The 25,453-nt window shown below is 35.7% G+C and overlaps 1 protein-coding gene across 1 annotated transcript; it reads right to left on the reverse strand.

The window, feature by feature from the left end:
• Positions 1 to 2,370: 2,370 nt before the first annotated feature.
• On the reverse strand, positions 2,371 to 10,677 carry LOC139118644 (C-signal-like). Its single transcript, XM_070682064.1, has 5 exons — positions 10,451 to 10,677; positions 7,904 to 7,955; positions 6,788 to 6,978; positions 5,019 to 5,168; positions 2,371 to 3,340 (listed from the first exon to the last, which is right to left on the reverse strand). The coding sequence occupies exons 1-5, from the start codon at positions 10,592 to 10,594 to the stop codon at positions 3,116 to 3,118; spliced, it is 762 nt and encodes a 253-aa protein (XP_070538165.1). The 5' UTR covers positions 10,595 to 10,677; the 3' UTR covers positions 2,371 to 3,115.
• Positions 10,678 to 25,453: the final 14,776 nt, after the last annotated feature.

Genomic DNA, 25,453 nt, shown 5'->3' on the forward strand with positions numbered 1-25,453 from the left:
CTGCTTATGGCTCCAGATCAAGGACGCAGTGTTCGGGATTCACCTAAGCTTACTATCGATGCCGTTTGCTGAAGTTACATTTTGACGGCCAGCTTTGCATGCGGACCTTGACGACCAATCTTGTTCTTCGATATACTGTTCTTTGCTGCAAAAGAGCACATTTTTCCAAAGGGCATTTCAAATGCCTACAAGCTGTAACAATGACGGAGCCGTTTGCCGACGACAGAACCTATTCACAGTCTCTCTCACTGTGACCTATTGCCTAAATAGCAGATTGTTTTTGTCTCGTTTGAACCCCCATGTAGACTTACTTGCCTATGGACTGTGGGCATAGAAATATCAAAAAGGAGTGAAATGAAGGAAAGAACTTCAGCAGACTGTCACATTAGTATAGATCGCCAGATTGAAGCAATATACTTTGGCGACTGACGCGTACATTGTGGGTACTGCTTGCTGTGTATGCCCGGTCCTCTGGTCATGACTGCGTGAATACGCCGTACCATAATGTTTCAATCAGGCAAGACATACGTCTACTTTTTTATCACGTTTAAAAGAAACAATTGTGAGAATAAGAACTTCATTCGCTAGAAATCTGATTGACTCCCGGGTATATGTTTTAACCCAGGTTTCGTCCATACAAAAACGCTCTGCAGTAGTTACTGAGCTCAGAGTCTGCATGGCTGGGCTGTGTGTTACTGGCTACAGCTAGTTTGGTGCATGTCTAGGGGAATCAGTCTTGTGGTTTCAGCTGTACCGGCGAACACATAATTGTACAGATAAAGATAGACATGCTCCAAGTCTGTGGGCATATAGGTATCAAACTGACTGAAGGACTAAACATCAGCAGACCGAAGCGCTAATGGCAGGTAGAATACTTTGCATACTATCCTACTATGGGGAGTTGGACAGGCAAAAGCATTTGATACACAGAACAAGAAAATTAAAAGTATGCCTTAAAGTTATGGCAAATTCCCTTTAAATCTTGTAACATAACAAAGTGAGCAGTTCTGTCAAGGTTTTACACACATTTCAAAAGTTTTAGTTTGGCGGGGAGGGGGAGGATTATCTTTTAGTTAAGGGCATCAGGGGAGGGTAAAGTTTTACATGATGGGCCACCCTCTATTTCTTCCGACCCACCCACTCATAATGACTGCCGAAAAAGTCTACATTGCATGGTTGGCTCGCAGCGGTTGTTCTGTAGCGATGACCCTGGCCCATCGCGCCACAGTACAATCGTATATAGAGAAAGCTATATTCTAAGGTGTATGCCCACTTTTCTGCACTAGTGCCCCCAGGTCATTAAATGTTCACCTTACAAATTTGGAAGGCACGAGTCGAAACGTACGCAGCGAATACTCACGTAAGCGGTATCTGGTGACCTGCACGACGCAAATATATGTACAGGAGGAGATGACAGTCGGACAAATTGTTTCACAAACTCCAAGCCGATGCCCCGGCTACAACCAGTTATTAACACGGTTTTTGCCTCCAAAGATGCAGCCATTTTCAACTGCTCCTGTGGTGTAGCTCAAACTTTTGCACTTCCTGTGTGAACTTATAATTTGCGATACGCGTGTCCCCTTAAGTTCTACGTGGTAGGGAAGCACCTCCGAACAGAGTCGTTGGAGGCGCCGTCAAACATAACTCTCTCACAGTCTCTCTTTCGTAGGACAAATACTCATGTGCTTGCTCCCTATGGAGATGATAATACTAAAATTTTGACTTACCGCGATATGCGCCAATGGTAAGACTAAGCCAACGCTGTTTATATCATTTTTTGTGACTTGGTCATTTAATAAGGCTGCGTTCACAAATAATGGTGGGGATATGGAGGAATCACGATTGAAATTTTTTTCAAGATCCGTTAATACCTTAAAAATTCAAATTCCCCAATCTTTTTGATCAATTGTTTCAATCCCCGCAACTATGGTAAAGCCGCATATTTAAAAGGGATGTAATCGCAAAAAAACACAACAAAAAAATATTATTGTGCAGTTCTTCTCGCAAATATTCAACACTACCTGTTTTTATACACAAGTATATCTATTGTAGTGGTCATTGAAATGTTTTCAGGAATTTGCAGAGCTATATTCCTAGGGCAAATTCTGAGTTTGATTCATTTTTAAATGCATGAGAATCGTGTTCAGATTTATCAGTCTAAATCGATGCATGAATGTATACGTTCGTACGTACGTACGTACGTACGTACATACATACATACATACATACATACATACATACATACATACATACATACATACATACATACATACATACATACATGCATGCATACATACATACATACATACATACATACATAAGTACATACATACAGACTTACATAAAAGACATTACATAAAAGACAGACTGTTTACAGATAAAATCCCAATAGCTTGTCTAGTTTATATTTTATAGTAGTTTAAAAGTGAAAAATCATGAAAAGCAAGAGCTGTTGCCCCCTTAAAAATACTGTTAAAGTGAAGGACTTAAACTTTTGCTCAAAATTTCCCCAGTGAAACTTTCAACCATTCTCTTACTAAATCAGCAATAAAAGTCTGGGTTCACCGTACAAAGTTTTGAAATAAAGAAACAAGTTACCGAAAACTCTAAGATATTTGAAATTCAAAAATGCCGCCATCCCCGTGTTAAATCTGAGTGGCCGAAATAAATGTTGGATTTTCGAAAAACTAAGATGATGAAATCTTTTCTTCCGCCAAGAGCTTAAAAATGAGTCCCTAAAAGTAGTACATCAGAATAGAGACGTAGAAATTTGAGTCCGAATATCTGTACCCGAAGCGCGTTTCACCTTAAGTGGATGGAGACATTATTTCAACTGTTGTTTCGGGGTCATCGGACGTGAATTACATACAGGTAATAATCAAACCATTCACGTAGACATAACTTCATATTTGATAAGGGATACAAATGTTTATCTCAATATGTTGATCACATAAATTATTTTGATCATGAACAAAATGCCGAGAAGCAGTGTGACTGTATAAAGAGTTGAGTTGCCTTATGGGGTCCCTATGAATCGAATGCACTACATCTAAAACGAATAGTTAGCAATTCTGGCACATAAAAATCGTATCAGTTTCCCATGATATCCAATATATTACCATGGAAGTAATGCTCCTTTGAAATCATAAAATAATGCATTGTGTTCCTTTGTTCTTGTTGCCATGACATTCATCAAACCATTGACAGATTCTTCTGTTGAAATACTACCATTAGGTCCTCCAAGGTCGGTTCGGACCCACCCCGGATTCAGATTTATCACCAATATCTTATCAGCTGCCAGTTCAATGCTTAGGTTCTTGCTAACCATATTCAATGCAATCTATGAAGAGATGATTCAGAAATGTCTTTAGCCGGCAAACTTGCATTATATTATACCAGTACATCGATGTCGCAAATACTGTAATCTGATTGGTCGAGATGTGATTAGAACCGTGTCATATTCAGAATATAGCATGGTTGGAACAGACCATTTTGACTTTCACGCTAGTATTTCGTCGTAATATTATGATAGAATAGCGATAAACCACCTCAGCAACGGGTATACCACTCGATTTTGACCTGTACACTCAATATCTGCACTTGCTCTTCTCTTGCACACATGTCGTCAACTGGACAAAATCTCGTGGCATACGGTCTGTTGATTTGGTTTATTGCTTAAATATACAGTACCTGTTCAACTATAAGGGAAGGGACATCCGTAACTTACTCAACTTCAAACCTCACATGAAAGTTAAGTATTTTAATAACTTAGTAGCACAGACATTCTCAAAACACTTTCTTATAGGTCTTGCTAAACATATTCAATGCAATCAGTGAAGAGAGGATTCAGAAATGTCTTTAGCAGGCAAACTTGCATTATATCACGCCAGTACATTGATGGTGCAAAAATGGTAATCTGATTGGTCGAGAATTGATTAGAACCGTGTCATATCCGGCATACACCATGGTTTGAGCAGGCCCTTTTGGACGTTTCACGTCAGTATTTCATCGTAATATTATAATATAATAGCGACAAACCACCTCTGCAACGGGCCATACCACTCTATTTTGACCAGTACACTTAATACATGCACTTGCTCTTTCTCTTTCACATATTTCGTGAACTCGTCAACTCTCGTGACATACCACCTCTTATGGTTTATTGCTTAAATATACGATACCTGTTCAACTGCAAAGGAAGGGGCATCCTAAATTACTAAAATTCAAACCTCACATAAAAGTTAAGTATTGTAATAACTTAGTCGCACAGATATTTCTCAAAATACTTTCTTCACACGAGGCACAAAGAGTATACAACTTGCATGTATCTTTTACTGTATTTTGCGATACAATCCAATACGGATGGCATCTGATCATTATATTCGGAAATATTCGAATTTTACACGGCATAGGAAACATATGGCATGCAGGCTTCATTTTAATTTGTACAAGGGAAATATGTGTTTATACTCATACCTGTACACATGTCAATGTATTTTGCATTACGAAGGTATAATAGTTTAGTGACAATTTTGCCATAACTATATTTTACTTTAGCGCATGCCTCAATCTACTTTGTTCAAACTTTGCACAACCATAAAGTTAAGGCATTTATGAATGGCTTTCGCACCACATGAGATATAAAAAAAGTTTTCTCTTTTTAATTCCTATTGTTTTACACTTTGAATTGATGATGATTCGTCGATTGCAACCTATAACTTAAAACTGAAATGATCATCCAATATGATGGTAAGGTGTGACGATTGATTTTAATGGTTAGCTATAAGGGATAACTTTGTATATGCACTTTAAACACCCTATGTCTTTCACATGCGTATTATCCAAAGTTTGTCAAGATGTATATTAAATTATCAACGAGAACTGTTATCAACGATAAATTGTTTAATAGGTTACACCACTGATAACTTTGGCGATTGCATGTAAACCTTAAAAAGTTCCAGCCAAACGACAAGCTGTACAATATTTAGCAGTAACTTCGCCTCATCTTTAAAACATACCTTTGAACATCTATAGCTGTAATGTCTGGCCATTTCATTATAATCAATTGAACTCCAAATACTGGATATATTCATGATTGCAGCCCGTGATGTGCTATACTCATCTTTACCATAGGTCTGTGCTGCTTTCCGTATGAGAGGCAGAAACCTCTGTGGAAATCAAAATTACGAGGTAATATTACATCAATAATTATATAAATGGTATAAAGACAGTTCATAAAGTTACGAAATATAATAATATCGCCACGTGACGAAAAAATAATCGTTGCTCGATTTTGGTAACTACATATGTCAAGAACACTAAATATGCATATGACACTCACTTCTGTCATGTTCAAAACATTGCAATCCGAACTGTAGGTGTAAGGAAGCGATTAAATTACATTTGTGATGGAAATCAACAGAAAATCGGATTTCGCAAATCAGCTGTTTCACGCAGGCCACCATATTGGTTAATACTTGTTCCTTTGCGAGAGCCTAGGTACAGGTTAAATCAGAGAACATAGCCTCATTTTGATAAAAAATAACTATATATAGCAAATAAGGTACTTAATAATATTTTGTAAGTTCCGAACTGAAGAACACCACGCACTATAGTAAACATTATGTACGTCGATTAATTTGTCATCCGATCCAATATGGTCTCGAACGGCTAAAATTTACACATGCCTTTAGTGATTTCATTCAAATTTTGCACAAAGACTTATTTATGCATTTTAATATGTTTTGTGACATGATCTAGTGTGTCATTGATGGATATTTTGTTTCAATTTTGTCAGTCTGGAGCCAGTATTCTGTCATGACTGGTTGATTTCAATCCAAGTTGACAGAATGACATCGTACAATGGCATCCAGTTGCAATTCATCCCCAAATACACTATGGCAGCCTGGCGGCCATTTTTTAATATTTTTCCTTGTAGATGCATTACTTTCGGGACGGATTTCACCCAAAGAAGAAACATAGTATTATGACATACAGCTACACATTAAGATGTTTAACAATACAATCGAATAAGGATAGTTGGTTTCAATTTTATTTTAAACTTTTGTAGGTCTCAAGCCAGTGCCTAGATATGCTTAGACTTGTGGTACGTCCATTCTTTCACAAATTTGTTTTTCTCGAGCGTCTATGGTCATTTGTTATGCCTTTACCTTTGTGAATGTAAGTTGAGGTGTCAGAACATAATGCTTTGAGTAACTGAAGCTCACTCATAAGTTGTCAGCCGTAAGCACCACTTTAAATATCTATGTGTGATGTTAATTATTTTCCTTCGGATGAAGCCATGCAAAGACCAATTTCTCTTTAACTTGACACAAAGAAAAGGTGTTTTAGCTATGTCCATATATACCATGCTAACCAGTCACATATAACATATATATCAGTCACATATATGCAATTTACAATGGCTTGTACATATTCTACATTCAACAAAACAAAAGTATGAAAGGTAGGTTTCATGAACATTGCGACACTCCTTGACCTTGTCAAGGGTCTGTGTTGCTGTAAATATACATTAAAAATAAACCTCCTACTTATTGGATTGCCCATGCACATAATATGACCAGGACCTAGTTAAAGCTAAAATAATCTTCCGAGGTCCTTGACAAACTCCTAAATGTAATTTATGTATGAATTTAGATACTCCTTAGTTCACTTTCGCCTTCGATGTGTTTTCGTAGTCAATCAATCAATCAATCAGTCAATCAATCAATCAATCAATCAATCGATCGATCGATCGATCGATCGACTTGTGCGTATAACTTCTTACCTTAGTGACAAACACTGGACCTACTGTATTCACTTTATAGGTTGAAAGCATTTTTTCTTCCGTGACATCTTCAATTTTCTCTTCCCTAAAGAGAAATCCAGCATTATTTATCAGCAAATTGAGTCCCCTTCCAACAAGTATCTGTTCCACCTGCAAGGCTGCATTCTCAATGGTTGACATATCCTCAACATCTAGAAAATGGAAACATCTTCTTATTTATCGCTATGAAATGAATTCCAAGAATTTTAATATTTATTTCGGTAAGTGTCATGGCTGCTCATACAACTCCACTATAGTTTTTCACAACAAAATATTGAAGTTATCCGACTGTGTCTGGTATTTAATCATTATAGAAAACTAAGCTATTGACGATTTGAAGAACTTTTTAGATGTCAGTAATTTCAAATATCGTTATTTGCTGTTTAAGCAAACCTTGGCAAGGTCATCTTGAAGCAATAAAATTCAAATTTTAAAGCTTTCCAATATTGATTTCAGAGTCATTGTTTCCGACAAAAATAATAGTATGCAAAACAACTTGATAAAGGTTTCATGCATGTTCGAGTGCTGTTCCAATCCAATGTTTTGTCTCAATACTTCAAAATATCTGACTTAAACTTACTGGAATGCAAGCTGTCACAACGGTCTTTCAAAGTGTGTCTCAGATTTTTTATATCCTGCTTAGTTTTTTAAAGCATAATTTTAAAGAAATCAACTAGAAATTCACCGCTCTGCAAGTTTTTCTGCCATAAAAATTGTTAAAGGTTAAAAGAAATTCTGAGACACACATTTGAAGATCCTTAGGACAGCTTGCACTACACAAATTTCAGCCACATATCTCAAACTATTGAAACGAAACATAGGGAAAACCGATTTATGAAAGGTTATGCAAATTACCTGCCATGTGATAGTTATGCAAATAATGGTGACCTTATGGTAACGCAAACTTTTCTCTATATCTAGGCTTTCGAATCGATATAGAGAATTATTAGCTTAAAAGGTCAATTTCTTGTCTTGGAACCTTAACATGTATTTACCAAACCATTCATTTGAAGATTATGCAGTGAATGAAATATTCAGAGCACAGTAGAATGTTCGAAGAAAAAATTGGATACATACCTATTTTGAGCACTGTAACAGATGGATTGTCCTTGCTGATCTGCTGTAATTCCTGGAAGACAAACAAAAACAATCATGTTATATTCTTTGTGATACATTATAGAAGAGCCAGATTATGGTAAAATCACTCACATAAACTACTCCGATGAAGTAATTGTAGTTCTAGAGGTTCATTAATTCTTATTTTTGTGTCGACTTATATCAAAGGTTTTGCTTCAGTTTCGCATGAATACGTAGAGAATAACATTATGCACCTTGTTACTATTCAAATTGTATTTATATCAAGAAAACTTAACAGAACTCATCACATATTTGTCTACATATGCGTCTCAGAGACACATCATGGCATAAACACTCACTGTCAATTTCCAGACAGTCATAAAAATTGTCTACCATTATAGCTAAACGACGGAATTTACAAACCTCTTTTATGCAAGGACGGTGCAAAATACCGACTCTCCGAAACATTATATACTGTTTAATAGTTGTCATATTTCGTAAAAATATGTAAAAATATATATATATATATATATATATATATATATATATATATATATATATATATATATGTATATATAATTATTTTGTATTATATATGATATATATATATATATATATATATATATATATATATATATATATATATATGATGGTATTGTCTATTATTTGGTAGCGAGTTGAGACTGGGAACGCTGGTATTCTGCTGTTGAAGGGATGTAAGGAAGACTGGAGGCAGCAAGTACTATAATCTAAATATGTACATTATTCCACTATACACTAGGCTACAGTACAATGGTTAGAGGTGAGCTGGAGACTCTCTCTCTCTCTCCCCTCTCTCTGTCTATATATCTATATATATCTATATCTATCTATCTATCTATCTATCTATCTATCTATCTATCTATCTATCTATCTATATATATATATATATATATATATATATATATATATATATATATATATATATATATATATATATATATACGGTAAAAAGTGATAACAAGTAGAACACAGTACTTAGGCATTACTCAGAGTTTCATGCCAATAATGTATTTCAGAAAACGAAAAAAATATTATCTCAAGATAAAACGAGAGGAGCTTGAATAAATTATGTTGATTTTCTGAACAACAAAAATATTATCTTGAGATCTGGAGAAAAAAATATATCTCCCTTGAGTACGGGCTTTCACAGTTTGCAGACAGATAATTCAGATTTAAAGGTGTCAATCTCTACGCTAGGAAAAGACAAGATTGGTGTCGTAATAGTAAACCGCCGATTTAGGTCGGGGATGGGAGTGTCTAGCAGCGTTGCTGTGGCTGCCGTGATCAAAAATGTGTTTTATTAGATCGACCCTTGCCTACTTTATCACCGACTATATACGACTTATTCTTTACTCGTGCTAAACACCTCGAAAATGTGAACATGCAATTTCAAGGATTTTTCTCGAGCTGTCGGCGGTTTTTCCTCGCATTGAGAACTTTGACCTCTCTAACGTTTCAGTGGACAATACATGATAGAGGAAAAATGCTTGAAAATACTTTTGTCGAAGTAGTTAGCAGAAGTAGAGAATGAATCGTAGATAGTCAGTGATGAAGAAGGTGCATGTTTATTTATTCAAAGACAAAATTTATTTCATAATTTTGAGAGGTAAATAAACGACACTAACTGGTGTCGTTAGAAGTACGGAAGAAGCCTGCATTGATTGGCTCGCATCGGTTGTTCTATGGCGATGACCTAGATCCAGGCGCTATCAATACGCAACAGCACCATGAACGTATTCACAGCCAGTGTAGTATATATAGAGAGATGCCCCTTCTCTCTATGACATGCTACGCTGGCGATTCCCGTCACCTGTGTTTACAGCTATCATGTATAACCTTCCATAGGGAAAGACTGAATACAAACACAAGTTCACAGCTATATCCTATAGTGTATGTAACAAAAGTCTTTACATATGTATGACAGGCTTTGTTCACAAGCAGAATACTTCGCATTCTATCATGCTAAGCCTATAGGGGGTTGGACAGGAAACACCATTTGATGCACAGAACAAGAAAACCAGAAGTATAAGCAAAGGTACAGCAGATGTCCTACCTACTTTAATTCTTGTAATATAACAATTAGCAGTTCTATCAAGGTTATACACACATTTTAAATTTTTTAGTTTGGTGGGGAGGGAGGGAGGGAGGGAGGGAGGGTCATATCTTAGAAAGGGGCATCAGGGGAGGGCCAATTTTTACATAATGGACCAACCTCGATTTCCTCCGGCCCACCCACTCATAACTGTAGGCTCCCTAACTACCGACGAAGCCTACATTGCATGGTTGGCTCGTTGCGGTTGTTCTGTAGCGATGACGCTGGCCCAGGCGCTGTCGATGCACCACACTACCACCGTACATAGAGAAGGCTGTATACAACCACAAGTTCACAGCTATATCCTATTAGGTGTATTTCCACTTATCTGCACCATAGTGCCCTCAGGTCATTAAATCATCACCTTACAAATTTGGAAGGGACAAGTCGAAACATACGCGGCGAATACTCACGTAAGCGGTATCTGGTGACCTGCACGATGCAAATATATGTGCTGGAGGAGATGGCAGTCGTACAAATTGTTTCACAAACTCCAAGCCGATGCCCCGGCTACAACCAGTTATTAACACGGATTTTGCCTTCAAAGATGCCTCCATTGTCTATTGGCTCCTGTGGTATATACATGCAGCTCAAACTTCCGCGTTTCCCGTGTAAGCCTATGTTGCGACACGCGTGTGACCTTTAACCTCTACGTGTCAGGGATGCGCCTCCGTTCACAGTCGTTGGAGGCGCAGCCATACATTTGACTCTTTCACGAACTCTACAACGTGTTGAAAGGTCTCAGTCAGAAAATGTAACAACTTAGCCGGCTATTGAACCACTCTGTTTTGTTTCATCTCCGGGCTTTATATACCAATACACACACAACAATATTACAGTGTGTGGCTACGCTGCCAGCCAGGTCAACTTTATTCACAGTCATAGACTTGACATAGTCATACAGTACAATAGAACTAGTTTAGGAAAAATTGAGTACAGGAGTACAGGAACTCGCACTGAAAACCAGAGGTTAAAAACCTTTCACTCACAGAAAGGAAAAAGTGCTCTGGAAAAGCGTTAGATAACCTGCTTCCAAAAATGTCTGTTATACTAAAATTATGTTGCAGTAAACTTACTAACAGTATACAAAATGGCTGAAAAATATCTACATGGCAGAATGATATATAAAGTGTAAAAAACTTCAGGTGCGGTGTCTGACCCTGGCAGAGCGTAGACTGAACATAACCACACTTTTCCTATCAATCCAACACACGTGATATACTATCACAGCGCCCTCACAATACACCAAAACAACAATTCTCCCTATACGATGTAACTTGAGAAATTATATTTTTTGGGAGTGGAGATTTAGCCGACTGGTTCTGTCTATGGCCTCTCTCAGCTAGGCGACTGATGCCGTATGTTGTGGGTTCGAATCCGATTGAAAACTATCCGTATTTTCTATCCTGGGTCGGTAACACTGCTGGTGGACAGAATTGTCCCCGAGGTTATCGTTCGCCCAGTTAAAGCGATGAAATTCGTTTCTTCGCTTCGATAAAGTGTGTATGTGCGATGTATGATAGTGAGCATGCGTGCGTGAGTGCTTCACGAACTCTACAACGTGTTGAAAGGTCTCAGTCAGAAAAATGTAACAACTTAGCCGGCTATTGAACCACTCTTTTTTGGGAGTGGAGATTTAGCCGACTGGTTCTGTCTATGGCCTCTCTCAGCTAGGCGACTGATGCCGTATGTTGTGGGTTCGAATCCGATTGAAAACTATCCGTATTTCACAGTCTTTCTTCCCTAGGACAAATAATCATGTGCTGGCTCCCTATGGAGATTATAGTACTAAAATTGCGACTAATTGTGATGTTCACTAATGGTAAGAATAAGCCAACGCTGTTTATAACACTCTTGGTGACATGGCTATTTCTTAAATAAGGCTGCATTTATAAACCAGATATGAACTGAATATGCTCACGTGTTTTACAACAGGTTCATTAATAGTAGTATCAATGCTTTATAGGACAATTAGATATCCATCAGATCAACATTTGTAGCACGTTTTATTTAATTTAATGCTGTAATTTTAGAGTAATATCACTAATTACAAAGTTCATTGAATATGCAAATAAACCCTAAATTAACTTGACACTGTACAATGATTCATAGCACAATTAAATATTTATCAAATCAATATCTGTAGCACGTTTCACAAAATTTTGGTGCCGAAATTTCAATATACCTAATTACAATGTTTATTAAATATGCAAATGAACCCTTAATTAACTTTACACTACTAAATGCTTTACAACACAGTTAGATATCTGTCAGATCAGTATGTGCAGCAGTTTTCATCACATTTGATGCAGTTATTTCGGAGTTATATGACTACTTATGAGACTTCATGAAATATGCAAATGACCTACTTGTTAACTTGACACTGCTCAATGCTTCTCAGTACAATTGAATATTTATCAGATCATCATCTGTAGCAAGTTTCATCAAATTTAACGCTGTAATTTTGGAGTAATATCACTAATTACAAAGTTCATTAATATGCAAATGAACCCTTAATTAACTTCACACAACTAAATGCTCTACACCACAATTAAATATCTGTCAGATCAGTATCTGCAGCAGATTTCATCACATTTGGTGCAGTTATTTTGGAGTTATATCACTAATTACAAAACTTCATAAAATATGCAAATGACCTACTTGTTAACTTGACACTGCCAAATGCTTCTCAGTACAATTATATATTTCACTGACTTAGGTGCCGTAATTTCGGAGTTATATACCTAATTACAAAGTTCATTAAATATGCAAATGAACCCTTAATTAATTTCACACTACTAAATGCTTTACAATACGGTTAGATATCAGTCGGATCAGTATCTGCTGCAGATTTCATAACACTTGGTGAAGTTATATCGGAGTTATATGACTAATTACAAACCTTCATAAAATATGCAAATGAGCTATTTATTAACTTGACACTGCCTAATGCTTCTAAGTATAATTAGATATATATCAGATCAATATTTGTTGCGAGTATTATCAAGTTTGGTGCAAGAATTTCAGAGTTATCTCACTTATAACAAAAGTTCATTAAATATGCAAATGAGAAGATCATTGATATGACACTCACAGTATCATCATAATGTTCTTAGATTGTCATCTGTGAAAAGTTTCATGAAATTTTGTGCAGTATTTCTTGATATATGTCTACGCTGTCATTACCGTCTCCATAGGGAAACCATTGTATGCAAAAAAACCATATTGCAGAACTTCATTAATATGCAAGTCACACTAACCAAAATCTAATCAGTTCTTGCAAGTAGCATATGGTACCTGTGTACCAAATCTGACATGAATCTGTTCAGGCGTTTTTGAGTTATCGTGTAAACAGACAGACAGACAGACAGACAGACACACACACTAACACACACACACACACGGACAGACAGACAGACATCGCTATGACATTAGCCCACGTGTTTACACACGTGAGCTAAAAATGGTGAGGGGGCGGAGGAATGGTGATTGAAATCTGTGTTTTTGTACCCCCCCTTCAATACCTTCAAAAAAATTCAAACCCCCAATCTATGTGATTAAAACTTTTCAATTCCTCCTAATTTCCTGTAGCCGCATATTTAACAGGGACATACGCTCAAAAGAAATAACATGTATTGGGCAGTTCTGCTCGTAGATATTCGACACTATCCTTTTTTGATGCACATATAAAATCTGTAGTGGTAGAAGCGTTGTCAGCAGTGAGTAGAGATATGTTCCTTAGGCAAGTTCTTAATTTGATTCATTTTAAAGTGCATTGGTGGAGTTTTTGGATTTATTGTTTAATCCAAATCTGGTCGGTTATGGAACCCGCTGAAGAGCGCCCTTGGGAATGACTATCATGAGAGAGTATGCAAATTGTGAATTCTTTGCTACACTATGCCAAATAGTGAAATACTGAGCATGGTAACCTAGCGAAGAATTTTTATTATAAAAAGTACCAGACATATATAACGTAGATGGTGCAGCAAGCTTATAAAATTGTACGAAATTGACAATACTGGAGGGTTGAAATACACTATCAAATAAATTTTTAATCTCTGAAATTTGGGGTGTAAAATATTGAAATGTGGTGAAAGTAAAAATTTCATTAGTTCAAACATTTTTTACTTTAGAATCTTTACCGATCAAAATTTTACTTTTTGTCAGATTGGTAGACAGGTACCAAATGCTAATAGCAAGAACTGATTAGCTTTTGGTTGGTGTGGCTTGCATATTAACGAAGTTATGAAATATCATTTTTTGCATATAATGGTTTCCTATGGAGACAGTAATGACAGTGTCGACATATATCAAGAAATACTGCACAAAATTTTATGAAACTTTTCACAGATGACAATCTTAGAACATTATGATGATACTGTGAGTGTCATGTCAATTATATGTTCATTTGAATATTTAACGAACTTTTGTAATTAGTGATATAACTTTGAAATCCCTACTCCAAATTTGATGATACCTGCTACAAATAGTGATCTGATCGATATCTAATTGTACTGATAAGCATTGGGCAGTGTCACGTTAATACGTAGTTAATGTAAATATTTTATGAAGTTTTGTAGTTAGTCATATAACACCGAAATAACTGCACCAAATTTGATGAAATCTGCTGCAGATACTGATCCGACAGATATCTGACTGTGTTGAGAAGTATTTAGTAGAGTAAAGTTAATTAAGAGTTAAATTGCATTTTTGATGTAATTAGTGATATAACTCTGAAGTTATGGCATCAAATTTTGTGAAACTGGCTAGAGTTATTGACCTGATAAACATCTATTTCTACTGATAAGCATTGGGCAGTGTCACGTTAATAAGGAGCTAATTTGAATATTTTATGAAGTTTTGTAGTTAGTCATATAACTCCGAAATAACTGCACCAAATTTGATGAAATCTGCTGCAGATACTGATCCGACAGATATCTGACTGTGTTAAGAAGTATTTCGTAGTGTAGAGTTAATCAAGATTTTTAATTAAGAATTCATTTGCATTTTTGATATAATTAGTGATATAACTCTGCAGTTATGACATCAAATTTTGTGAAACTGGCTAGAGTTATTGATCTGATAAACATCTATTTCTACTGAGCGGCATTGAGCAGTGTCAAGTTAATAAATAGCTCATTTGCATATTTTATGAAGTTTATAATTAGTCATATAACTTCGAAATAACACTACCAAATTTGGTGAAAGCTGCTACAGATATTGATCTGATAAATATCTAATTGTCGCGTGAAGCACTGAGCGGTGTCAAATTAATTAAGGGTTCATTTGTATATTTAATGAACTTTGTCATTAGTGATATTACTTCGAAATTACAGCATTAAATTTGATGAAGGTGCTACAGATGTTGATCTGATAGATCTCTAATTGTCCTACGAAGTATTTAGCAGTTTCAAGTTAATAAACAGCTCATTTGCATATGAAACGAAGTTTTTTAATTAGTAAGATAATTCCGAAAGTACTGTGTAAAAGTCGCTGACACCAACTACATATAATGATATGACAGATATCTGATCGTTCTTTGAAGCGTACTACCTTATAATGAACTTGCTGTGTAACTTGAGTGAAAAACAGTGACTTACCATAGTACATTTGTAGAAGGCATATTTTCTTTAATATTTGATTATTGTAATATACCGGAATTCAAATATCCCTAAAGAAAAGTATAATAATTGCTACAATTTTTGTGATCATACTTCCCACAATCTTCAGACAGAACTCAAAGTATTCATGGCTGTACATTATAGAAATAACGGGCGACGCGCTGACCATTAACGTTTATTTATGGGCAAGGGCGAGAGGAAAGCCAAAAATTAACGGGCGAGGTTTGCAACCAGTGCAAAGTTAAAAAGATAGTTCGTGAGGGAACACTCATGTCAACCCCTAAAATTATTCTTCCAGGCCTCTTCTGGAGTTTGTAAATACGGTGAAGATTTGACTTCGAAGTATTGCCCCAAACAGTGCAACAATAGTCAATCAAAGAAAGGAACAGTGCAATATGATATAATATATCAGATGTTATTTTGTTTTGAAAACGTATCACCAAGGAAGCAACGCTTCTGTGAAATCATACAACAATAAAATCGTGTTCCCCGGTTCTTGTTGCCATGACATTCATTAAAGCATTGACATATTCTTCTGTTGATATACTTCCATTAGGTCCCATGTCGGTTCGGACACCCCGGATGTAGATTTACCACCAGTATCTTATCAGCTTCCAGTTAAATGCTTAGGTTCTTGCTAACCATATTCGATGCAATCTGTGAAGAGAGGATTCAGAAATGTCTTTAGCAGGCAAACTTGCATTATATCATACCAGTATATTGATGGCGCAAATACTGTAATCTGATCATTTTATTAGTAAATATTCAAATGTGACGCGCCATTACACAGATATATGGCATGCCGACTGCATTAGTATTTGTACAATGGCAGTGTCATATTTTTTACTCACGTGTATACACATATTGATCCGGTTTGGTATACGATTACGCATTCCTGTCCAGTGACAATTTTGTTCGATCCTATGTTTTGCTTGAGCCAACACATGCCTAAATTGAACTTGTTCAATCTTTGCACAGACACAAAGCTAAAGCATTTATGTAAACTTTGCGACACATGAGAAATAATAAAAGGTAAACACCATTGGAACTAATTTGGGATAATTGGATCTTCTTTTTTTTGATTTTCTCATAATTGTTGAGTGCCATGTAGTTGAATGTTGCAATATTACAAATTACTCATAAAAACTAGTGTATAATGTAAAAAGAAAAGAAGAAGAGCAGATTAAACCGCCATTACTTCACAATCCAATTATCCCAAATTATTTCAAATCGTGTTAGTAATCTGCCTTGCCTAAAGACACATTCTGCACTTGAAATTTATGATGATTCATCGATTGCAAACTACATTTTGAAAGTGAAATGATTGTCGAATGTGATGGTAAAGTGTGAAGATTGATTTTAATGGTTGGCCATAAAGGATTAACATTGCATGTACACTTTAAACTCCGTGTCTCTTTCACATGATTATTTGGTACAATGTCAAGAAGAAATCATAGCAAATATCGACGAGAACTGTTATCAACGATGAATTTATATGTTTAGTAGATGAATCTACTCATAACTTTGGCAATTGCATGTCAACCTTAAAACATTCTAGCTAAATTACAAGTTATAAACATTTACCTATTACTTTGCTTTATCTGTATAACATACCTAAGAACATTTATAGCTGTAACATCCAGCACTTTCAGTGTAACCAATGGAACTCCAATCACTTGTTATATTCACGATTGCATCACGTGATGCACTATACTCATCTTTACCGTAGTTTGTGCTGCCTTCCTTATGAGAGGCAGAAATCTCTGTGGAAATCAAAATTACGAGTTGATATTATTTAGACTTTTATATCAATGGTAAAGGACCGTTCGGGAAGTTACCAAAAATAGGTTAAATATTTTCACATGATGAAAAGATTCCAAATATGGTATTTTTTTTCCAAATAATGCTAATAGAAACTGGTGTACGCTAATTTTTGCCCGGTATTGGTAACTACATAAGACACCTACTTCCGTAAAGTTAAGAGCATCATCTATCCGGACAGTCGGTATAAAAAAACAATTAATCACCTTTTTTGATAGAAATCAACAGAAAAATCTTGCTTTTCACACAGGCCACCAAATTAACATATAAGTTAGTACTTGTCAATATGCAAGAGCCTAGGTCGAGGTCATAGGATGGGTCACAGCCTCATTTTGATAAAAAATGAACTCTATATATTAGATAAGAATAGTACTTTACTATATTTGGTAGGTTCCCCAACTAAAGGACAAAACACTATGACATTCATGTACATCGATATATCTTAACATCTTATGCCAGTTGAGAGGCTTGGTGTAAACAAGATTTCATGAAATTTTCTGCATTTGTGTTCTTAAAAAAATATTCTATTAATCATATTATACATTATCATGTTGTATTTTATCACATTACATTACATTATGTTATATTATATTATATTATATTATATTACATTACATTATATTATAATATATTATATTATATTATATTATATTATATTATATTATATTATATTATATTATATTATATTATATTACATTACATTATAATATAATATAATATATAATATAATATAATATAATATAATATAATATAATATAATATAATATAATATAATATAATATTATATTATATTATATTATATTATATTATATTATATTATATTATATTATATTATATTACATTATATTCAGGACTTGAATCTTCTACTGTTTGTCAGTAAACTCCTAGGTTCATTCATTGTGTCTTGCAAAGGAGTATGTACGTGCACATAAATACCTAAGATTTGAATATTACACCTTTTAGGATAAAAAAGAGTTCATTTGTATGTAAGAATACGACTTCTTACTTTGGTGACAAAAACTGGACCGACTGTATTCACTTTATATGTTGAAAGCATTGTTTCTTCCGTGACATCTTCACTTTTCTCTTCATTAAAGAGAATGCCAGCATTATTTATCAGCAAATTGGGTCCACTTCTATCAAGTATCTGCTCCACCTGCAAGGCTGCATTCTCAATGGTTAAGTTATCCTCAACATCTGAAAAATCGAAATATCTTTCTTATTTATCGCTGTAAATTTGCATGCCAAGAATTTTAAAATTTATTCTGGCAAGTGTCATGGCTGCTCAAACAACTCCACTATATTTTTTTAACAAAAGAAAATATAAGTTATCCGATGGTGTCTGGTATTTAATCATAGAACTCTTAGTTTTTGACCATTTTAAGAAGTTTTTAGTTGTCAGTAATTTCAAATACCGTGATTGCTGTTTAGACAAACCTTGGCAAGGTCATCTCGAGGCAATCAATTCAAATTTCAAAGCTATCCAATCATTAGTTTCAGAGCCATTGTTTATGACAACAAATAACAAATAGTATGGAAAACAACTTGATGAACGTTTCACAGAAGGGGTTTGAAGGTAAATCTAGAGACAATGTAACTATCGAAATTATTTGTTCATTTTTGTTACAGTTCACTGAATTATGGTTGCATTATTTCTATCAACAAGTCAAAATAATTGATATTGTTCAATAGCCTGGTCGCTCAGCTGTTTGTGTGAGCTGTTATTTTATTGTAACACTTCTTCTGTATGATTGTCGAATCACTTCAAACTTGCGATTTTCGAAGTGAGTACTAAAACGCTACGATAATTGATAGTTTGAAATTATTTTAAAAAATCCCATAATAGTCTAATGATGATGAAGTATTTGTAGTTGTGCTGCTGACACGCGGGTACTTCGAAAATTGATCTCACAGGCTTGCCTGTGTAAAGATTCAACACAAATTGATGTATTATGTCACAGTTTAATGATCATTTCATATCACAAATTGATATGCAACTGATTGAATTCTATCTGCTCATAAATAAAAAATACATAATAGTCGCCAAGTAGCTATGTCTTATCGCATTTCTATACTTACAAGTTGGCACTGTGATAATACTATATCATAGCGTATTCTCTTTTTATTTCAATGTAATCGTTTCTTGCATGTTCGAGTACTGTTTAAATCAAGAAAACATTGAGACAAAATGATCACCAAGTAGCCATTTAGATCGTACTGTGCAATAGTGCATGCATGTGTAAACAGGCACAGTATCCTAGTTCCAATTTTAAAATAAATAGCCATTACTTCCCAGTAATGACAGTGTACGTGAAAGTTTATGACGCGATTTCTGCTTGGCCAAACTGGATTGTTACATGAAACAAAGCCTTTCGTTGTTTATTGAGTTAGATTTTATGGTTTACTTTTATGCCTTAACGCAGTTACAAGTGGAGAAGTTAGACAAAGAGTTCCGCAGGTGGACATTTTTCCAAGCTGCCTATATATAGTAAAGCCCACCCAAGGCTGCATTCACATATACTTGGGAAGGAAGAGGCTGCAGGAATTCAGGGGAAACTTGAAAATTCTAAAGGTAGGAGATCGGGCTTAATCACTGTCACTGTATATCGGCAGTGACAGTGACATAGATATAGCTCTGACTCTGATGAAGTTAGATATAACTCTGACTCTGATGAAGTTGAGGGGCATGTGAACTTCATGATAGTGATTGAAATATACTTGTACACCGAGTCAGGCCGAAAAGCAACACACTGTAGGTAAGGAGACTTGTCAGATATCAATAAACAATGGACAAAAGTGAAAATAGGTGTATAGATGTTCAAAAATAGTATTGACAATGGAAGAAAAAAATGCACCTCCTTGAATGTAATGGTGCACTTTACTTCCATTCCTATATGGCTACCTTCACAACAAATGCACTATCCATACAGTGTAACCAAGACGTGAATTTTCAGCAGGTAACATTGAACTTGATATATATTCTCAAAATTGTATTTTGTATTGATATCAATTTTTGTTGTTAGCTTTTTTTTTCAAAATGATGTTGAAATTCTTTAAGCTTGTTCACACATACTGAGTATAAATGTTCTGCAGCGTTATTGCATATTGACATCTTGATTTAGCTTAACTGAAATGCAACTGACAGTGTACATAACACATATACAGATTTTGTTGACAAACTGAATACTCCATATTTCAACATAAGAAAATGTAAAACAAAAGATTGGTGTTGAGACAAACAGCAAAAATACAGAAAAAAATATCAAAATGTGTATTTGTATATTGTCTGCTTTATGTACGATCGCAAAATTGAAAATGTTGTCATACTTTAGAATATTATGGACTGTTGAATTCCGATAAATTAAAATAATCCCAAATAAAAATAAGATGGTTCACCATGCTTGATTTTGTACAAATTCACGATGCAAAGTCGCCTTTTTGACGAAAATAATAAAAAATCAATATATCAAATCCTTCGTTTCAAGCCTATACAGTGAATGAAATATTCAATGCGGAGTAGAATGTCCGGATAAAAAATTTGATAAATACCTATTTTGAGCACTGTAACAGATGGATTGTCCTTGCTTATCCGCTGTAATTCCTGAAGGACAAACCAAAACGATTATTCTTTTGTGATACGAGCTAGATTTTGGTAAAATAACACAGTGGTTTGAGGCGCTTCTAGACTTATAATTTTTATCAGTAAACGAAAAAAATATTATCTCGAGATAAAACGAGATAAGCTCGAAGACATTCTGTTGATTGTTTGTACTACAAAAATATTATCTCGATATCTGGAGATAAAAAATATATCCGTTGCGTACGGACTATCACAGAATACTGACAGAGAATTAAGCCTTACGGATGTCAATCTCCACCCCAGGACAAGACAAGATTGGTGTCGTAGTAGTAAACTGCCAATTTTGTACGGGGTATCTAACAGAGTTGCTGTGGCGGGCGTGACCGAGGATGATTATTGCTCTTTGTCGGTTCAGGGGTCATCACCACACAACCGCAGCGAGCCGACTCGTAGGCCGCCTCGGTACTTGATTACGACATCGATCAGTGTCCCCCAGTTGCTGATTTAGCACACAAAATTATGAAATTATATTTTTCTTTGATTAGATCGACCCGTACCTACTTTATCACTGACTATCTAAGACTCATATGAAGCAGAGTTCCTACAATCTCTCTACACAGCAGGGTCTAAAAAACTTGCAAGGCGTTTTAATAACACGCACAGATATATTGATGATCTGATTAGTCTAGACAATCCAGACATATCAAATTGTACTTACATCATAGTTACCCTGATGAGTTGGAAATCAAAGAAACAACAGAGGCTAGGAACTCTGCTTCATATCTTGATCTATTCTTACGAGTGGGTACTAATGGGCTACACACTAAGCTGTATGACAAAAGGGATGATTTCGATTTTGAAATCATAAATTATCCCAACTTGTCAAGTAATATTCCATCTGCACCTGCTTATGGTGTGTGCGTGTCTCAACTTCTCAGGTATTGTAGGGCTTGTGATTCCTACGCTGATTTCAACTGAGACACAGTTCATTGGCATCAAAATTACTGAGACAAGGATACACAACAAAAAGACTCGTTAGGATCAAAAAGTTCTACGGTCGATATGACGACATTGTGGCCAAATATAACACCTCGGTCACTCAAATGATTAACGACAGCATTCCAGGCTTTGACTTATTACAGTGATTCATATCCTGTATCTTTTCATACAATATTTAGACAATTTTGGGACCAATCCTGACGGGTGTAGCATGCTAGCAGGGTACGCTTACCCATTCCGGACACCTGGTACCACCAGTAGTAACTATCAGTGGTTCAGAATGGTCCTACTTAAATTTGTAAATCACAATTGTCCCATGGACCTGGTAATGTAATACCTTGAATGGAAATGATCATTGGACCAGTTTAATGTCATTTTACTCCCGATAAACACGTTGACAATGTGAACATGTATTTTCAAGTATTTTCCTCGGGCTGGGGGCGGTTCTCCTTGACTTGAGAACTTTTGAACTCTATTGTTTCGAGGACTATAGCTCGAGGAAAATGCTTGAAAATACTTTTGTCGAGGTAGTTTGCAGTAGAGAATGAGTCGTACGGGATGAAGAAAGTTCATGTTTATTTATTCAAACACAAATATATTTCATAATTTTGAGAGCCAAATCAAAGACACCGATCGATTTGGTAATAAACTACCGAAGAGCCTACATTGGTTGGCTCCCAGCGATGGGTCCAGGCGCTATCAAAACGCCATGGCACCATATGCGTTTTCACAGCTTTTTAAACGGTACAGAGAGAAAGGCTGAATATAACCACAAGTTCACAGCAGCTATATCCTAAGGTGTACGTCCACTTATCTGTACTCCTGCCCTCAGGTCATTGAATGTTAACCTTACAAATTTGGAGTTGAAACATAAGCTTACGCGGCTAATACTCACGTAAGCAGTATCCGGTGACCTGCACGATGCAAATATATGTGCAGGAGGAGATGGCAGTCGGACAAATTGTTTCACAAACTCCAAGCTGATGCCCCGGCCACAACCAGTAATTAACACAGTTTTTGCCTTCAAAAATGCCGCCATTGTCTACTGACTCCTGTCGTGTAAATGCAGCTCGAACTTCGATCCGCGTTTCCCGTGTAACCCTTAAGTTGCGACACGTGTGTGTCATTCAACCTCTGCGTGGCAGGGATGCGCCTCCGATCACAGTCGTTGGAGGCGCAGCCATGCATTTGACTCTTTTATAGTCTTTTATAGGCGCAATCATTAGATCCAGAACAAAATGGTATGAGAAGGGGGACAAGGGTAATACATATTTTGTGAGTTTGGAAAAAGCGAATAAACGTAAGTCAAGTATTAAAACCCTCAAAGAAGACGAGCATACGATAGTAGATCGCCCTCAAGATGTTTTGTGTGCAATTAAGAGGTTTTATTCAAGGTTGTATTCTGAAGGGATTTCTAGTTCAAATGAGGATCATAAATTTCTCGATTTAAATTTACCGTCTCTGTCTGAGAACGATAAACTCTGTTGTGAAGGTCAGTTGACCTCTGATGAAGTGCTTTCTATTGTTCACTCCCTGCCAGATAACAAAAGCCCTGGTAATGATGGGCTCACAAAGGAATTTTATGTGGCCTTCTGGCCACTGGTGGGACATCTAGTTGTGGATTCGCTAAATTTTGGATATAGACAGGGTGAATTCTCCAACTCCCAAAAACAAAGCATCATTACCCTGATTGTGAAATCTGGCCGGGATCAACAATATTTGAAAAATTGGAGACCGATCTCTCTTATGAATGTAGATATGAAACTTGCGTCAAATGTTTATCTAAACGCATGGAGAAAATTTTACCCCGCCTTATCGGCGAAACTCAAGCAGCCTTCGTCAGAGGAAGAAATATTGGTGATTATATTCGGTTAATTGATGAAATTTTTCATTATACTCGCACTGCAGATTTACCAGCTATACTTTTAGCCATTGATTTGAAAAGGCTTTTGATACTGTTAATCTCGAGTATCTGTATTCTGTTTTATCCAAGTTTAACTTTGGAGAGTCATTTATTAACTGGGTCAAAGCGTTATATTTTAATATTGAAAGTACAGTAATGAACAATGGCTATAGTACGGGTTATTTTAAGTTGGAAAGAGGGGTGCGCCAAGGCGACCCACTTTCACCATTGTTATTTATTCTTGTTTTGGAAACACTTTTACATTCAATTAGAGAAAACCAGCAAATTAGAGGTATCAAAATTGCAAGCTTGGAGATAAAAGAATCTGCATTTGCTGATGACATGACATGTTTTTCTCAGTGATGAAACTTCGGTACATATTCTTTTTGTCATCCTGAAAGTTTTTCATAGGGTTTCTGGTTTAAAAGTTAATATTGATAAGACTGAAGCTGTTTGGCTTGGAAAATGGAGACATAGAACAGATAGGGCGTTTGGGGTCAAATGGCCCACCTCCACTATCAAGATTGTTGGGATTCATTTTTCAAATGATGAAAAATTAGCACAGCATCAGAATGTAGAAACTCCCATTGCGAACCTGAAGAGTACCTTAAATATCTGGAAAGGAAGGAATTTGACTATCATTGGGAAGATTCAGGTGATTAAGTCTTTAGCAATTTCTAAACTGATGTATGCTCTTTCACATGGAATCTTTCCCATGAAGCTATAAATAGAGTTCATAGAATAATTTACAATTTCCTTTGGAATGGGCATGATAGAGTTGGGAGGAATATAATGGTAGGGGAGGTGGGCCAGGGGGCCTAAAAATGCCTGATTTATCAGTGATGAAAAAAGTACATAGAATTTTATTGATTAAACGCTTGCTAAATGTGGAGTTTAAACACCCTTGGAAACATTTTGTCTTTAAAAATCTAGGAAAAATCGGAGGAAATCTTTTATTTAAGTGTAATTTCTGTACTAATCTTTTACCAGTTAGATTTTCCAGTTTTGTGAAAGAATGTCTGGATATTTGGTCAGAAGTCAATCACACTTCAGACAATGCCGATCAGATAATATGGAATAACAGAAACATTCTGATAGGAGGTCATTCTGTTTATTACAAAGACCTCTCGGTAGTTGGTATAAATTATATTTTAGACCTGTTTACAGTTATATGCGAGTGCCGTGGATGGAACTCCATCGGAGAGGTCTGAATTTAAATCATAAATTAAAGTGGTTGGGTTTGACACTTTCAATTCCTAATGATCTCAAAAATCGAAATGTTTCTCAATCTTCTAATGAAGTCTGTATTTCTGTAAATAACAATACTTTCATTTTGGAATCCTTGACAAAAAAGTGTTTGAAGAAAAATGTTATTGATGTAATTGTTGATGTACCAAAAAGTCAGGCAACTTTAGAAAAAGCTACAAACATGCTTGACTTAAAGTGGAAAAAAATGTATGAGCTTATATATAAATTAGCGATTGATAGTATG

Source organism: Ptychodera flava, chromosome 19, assembly GCF_041260155.1.
Source record: "Ptychodera flava strain L36383 chromosome 19, AS_Pfla_20210202, whole genome shotgun sequence".
NCBI lineage: Eukaryota > Metazoa > Hemichordata > Enteropneusta > Ptychoderidae > Ptychodera > Ptychodera flava.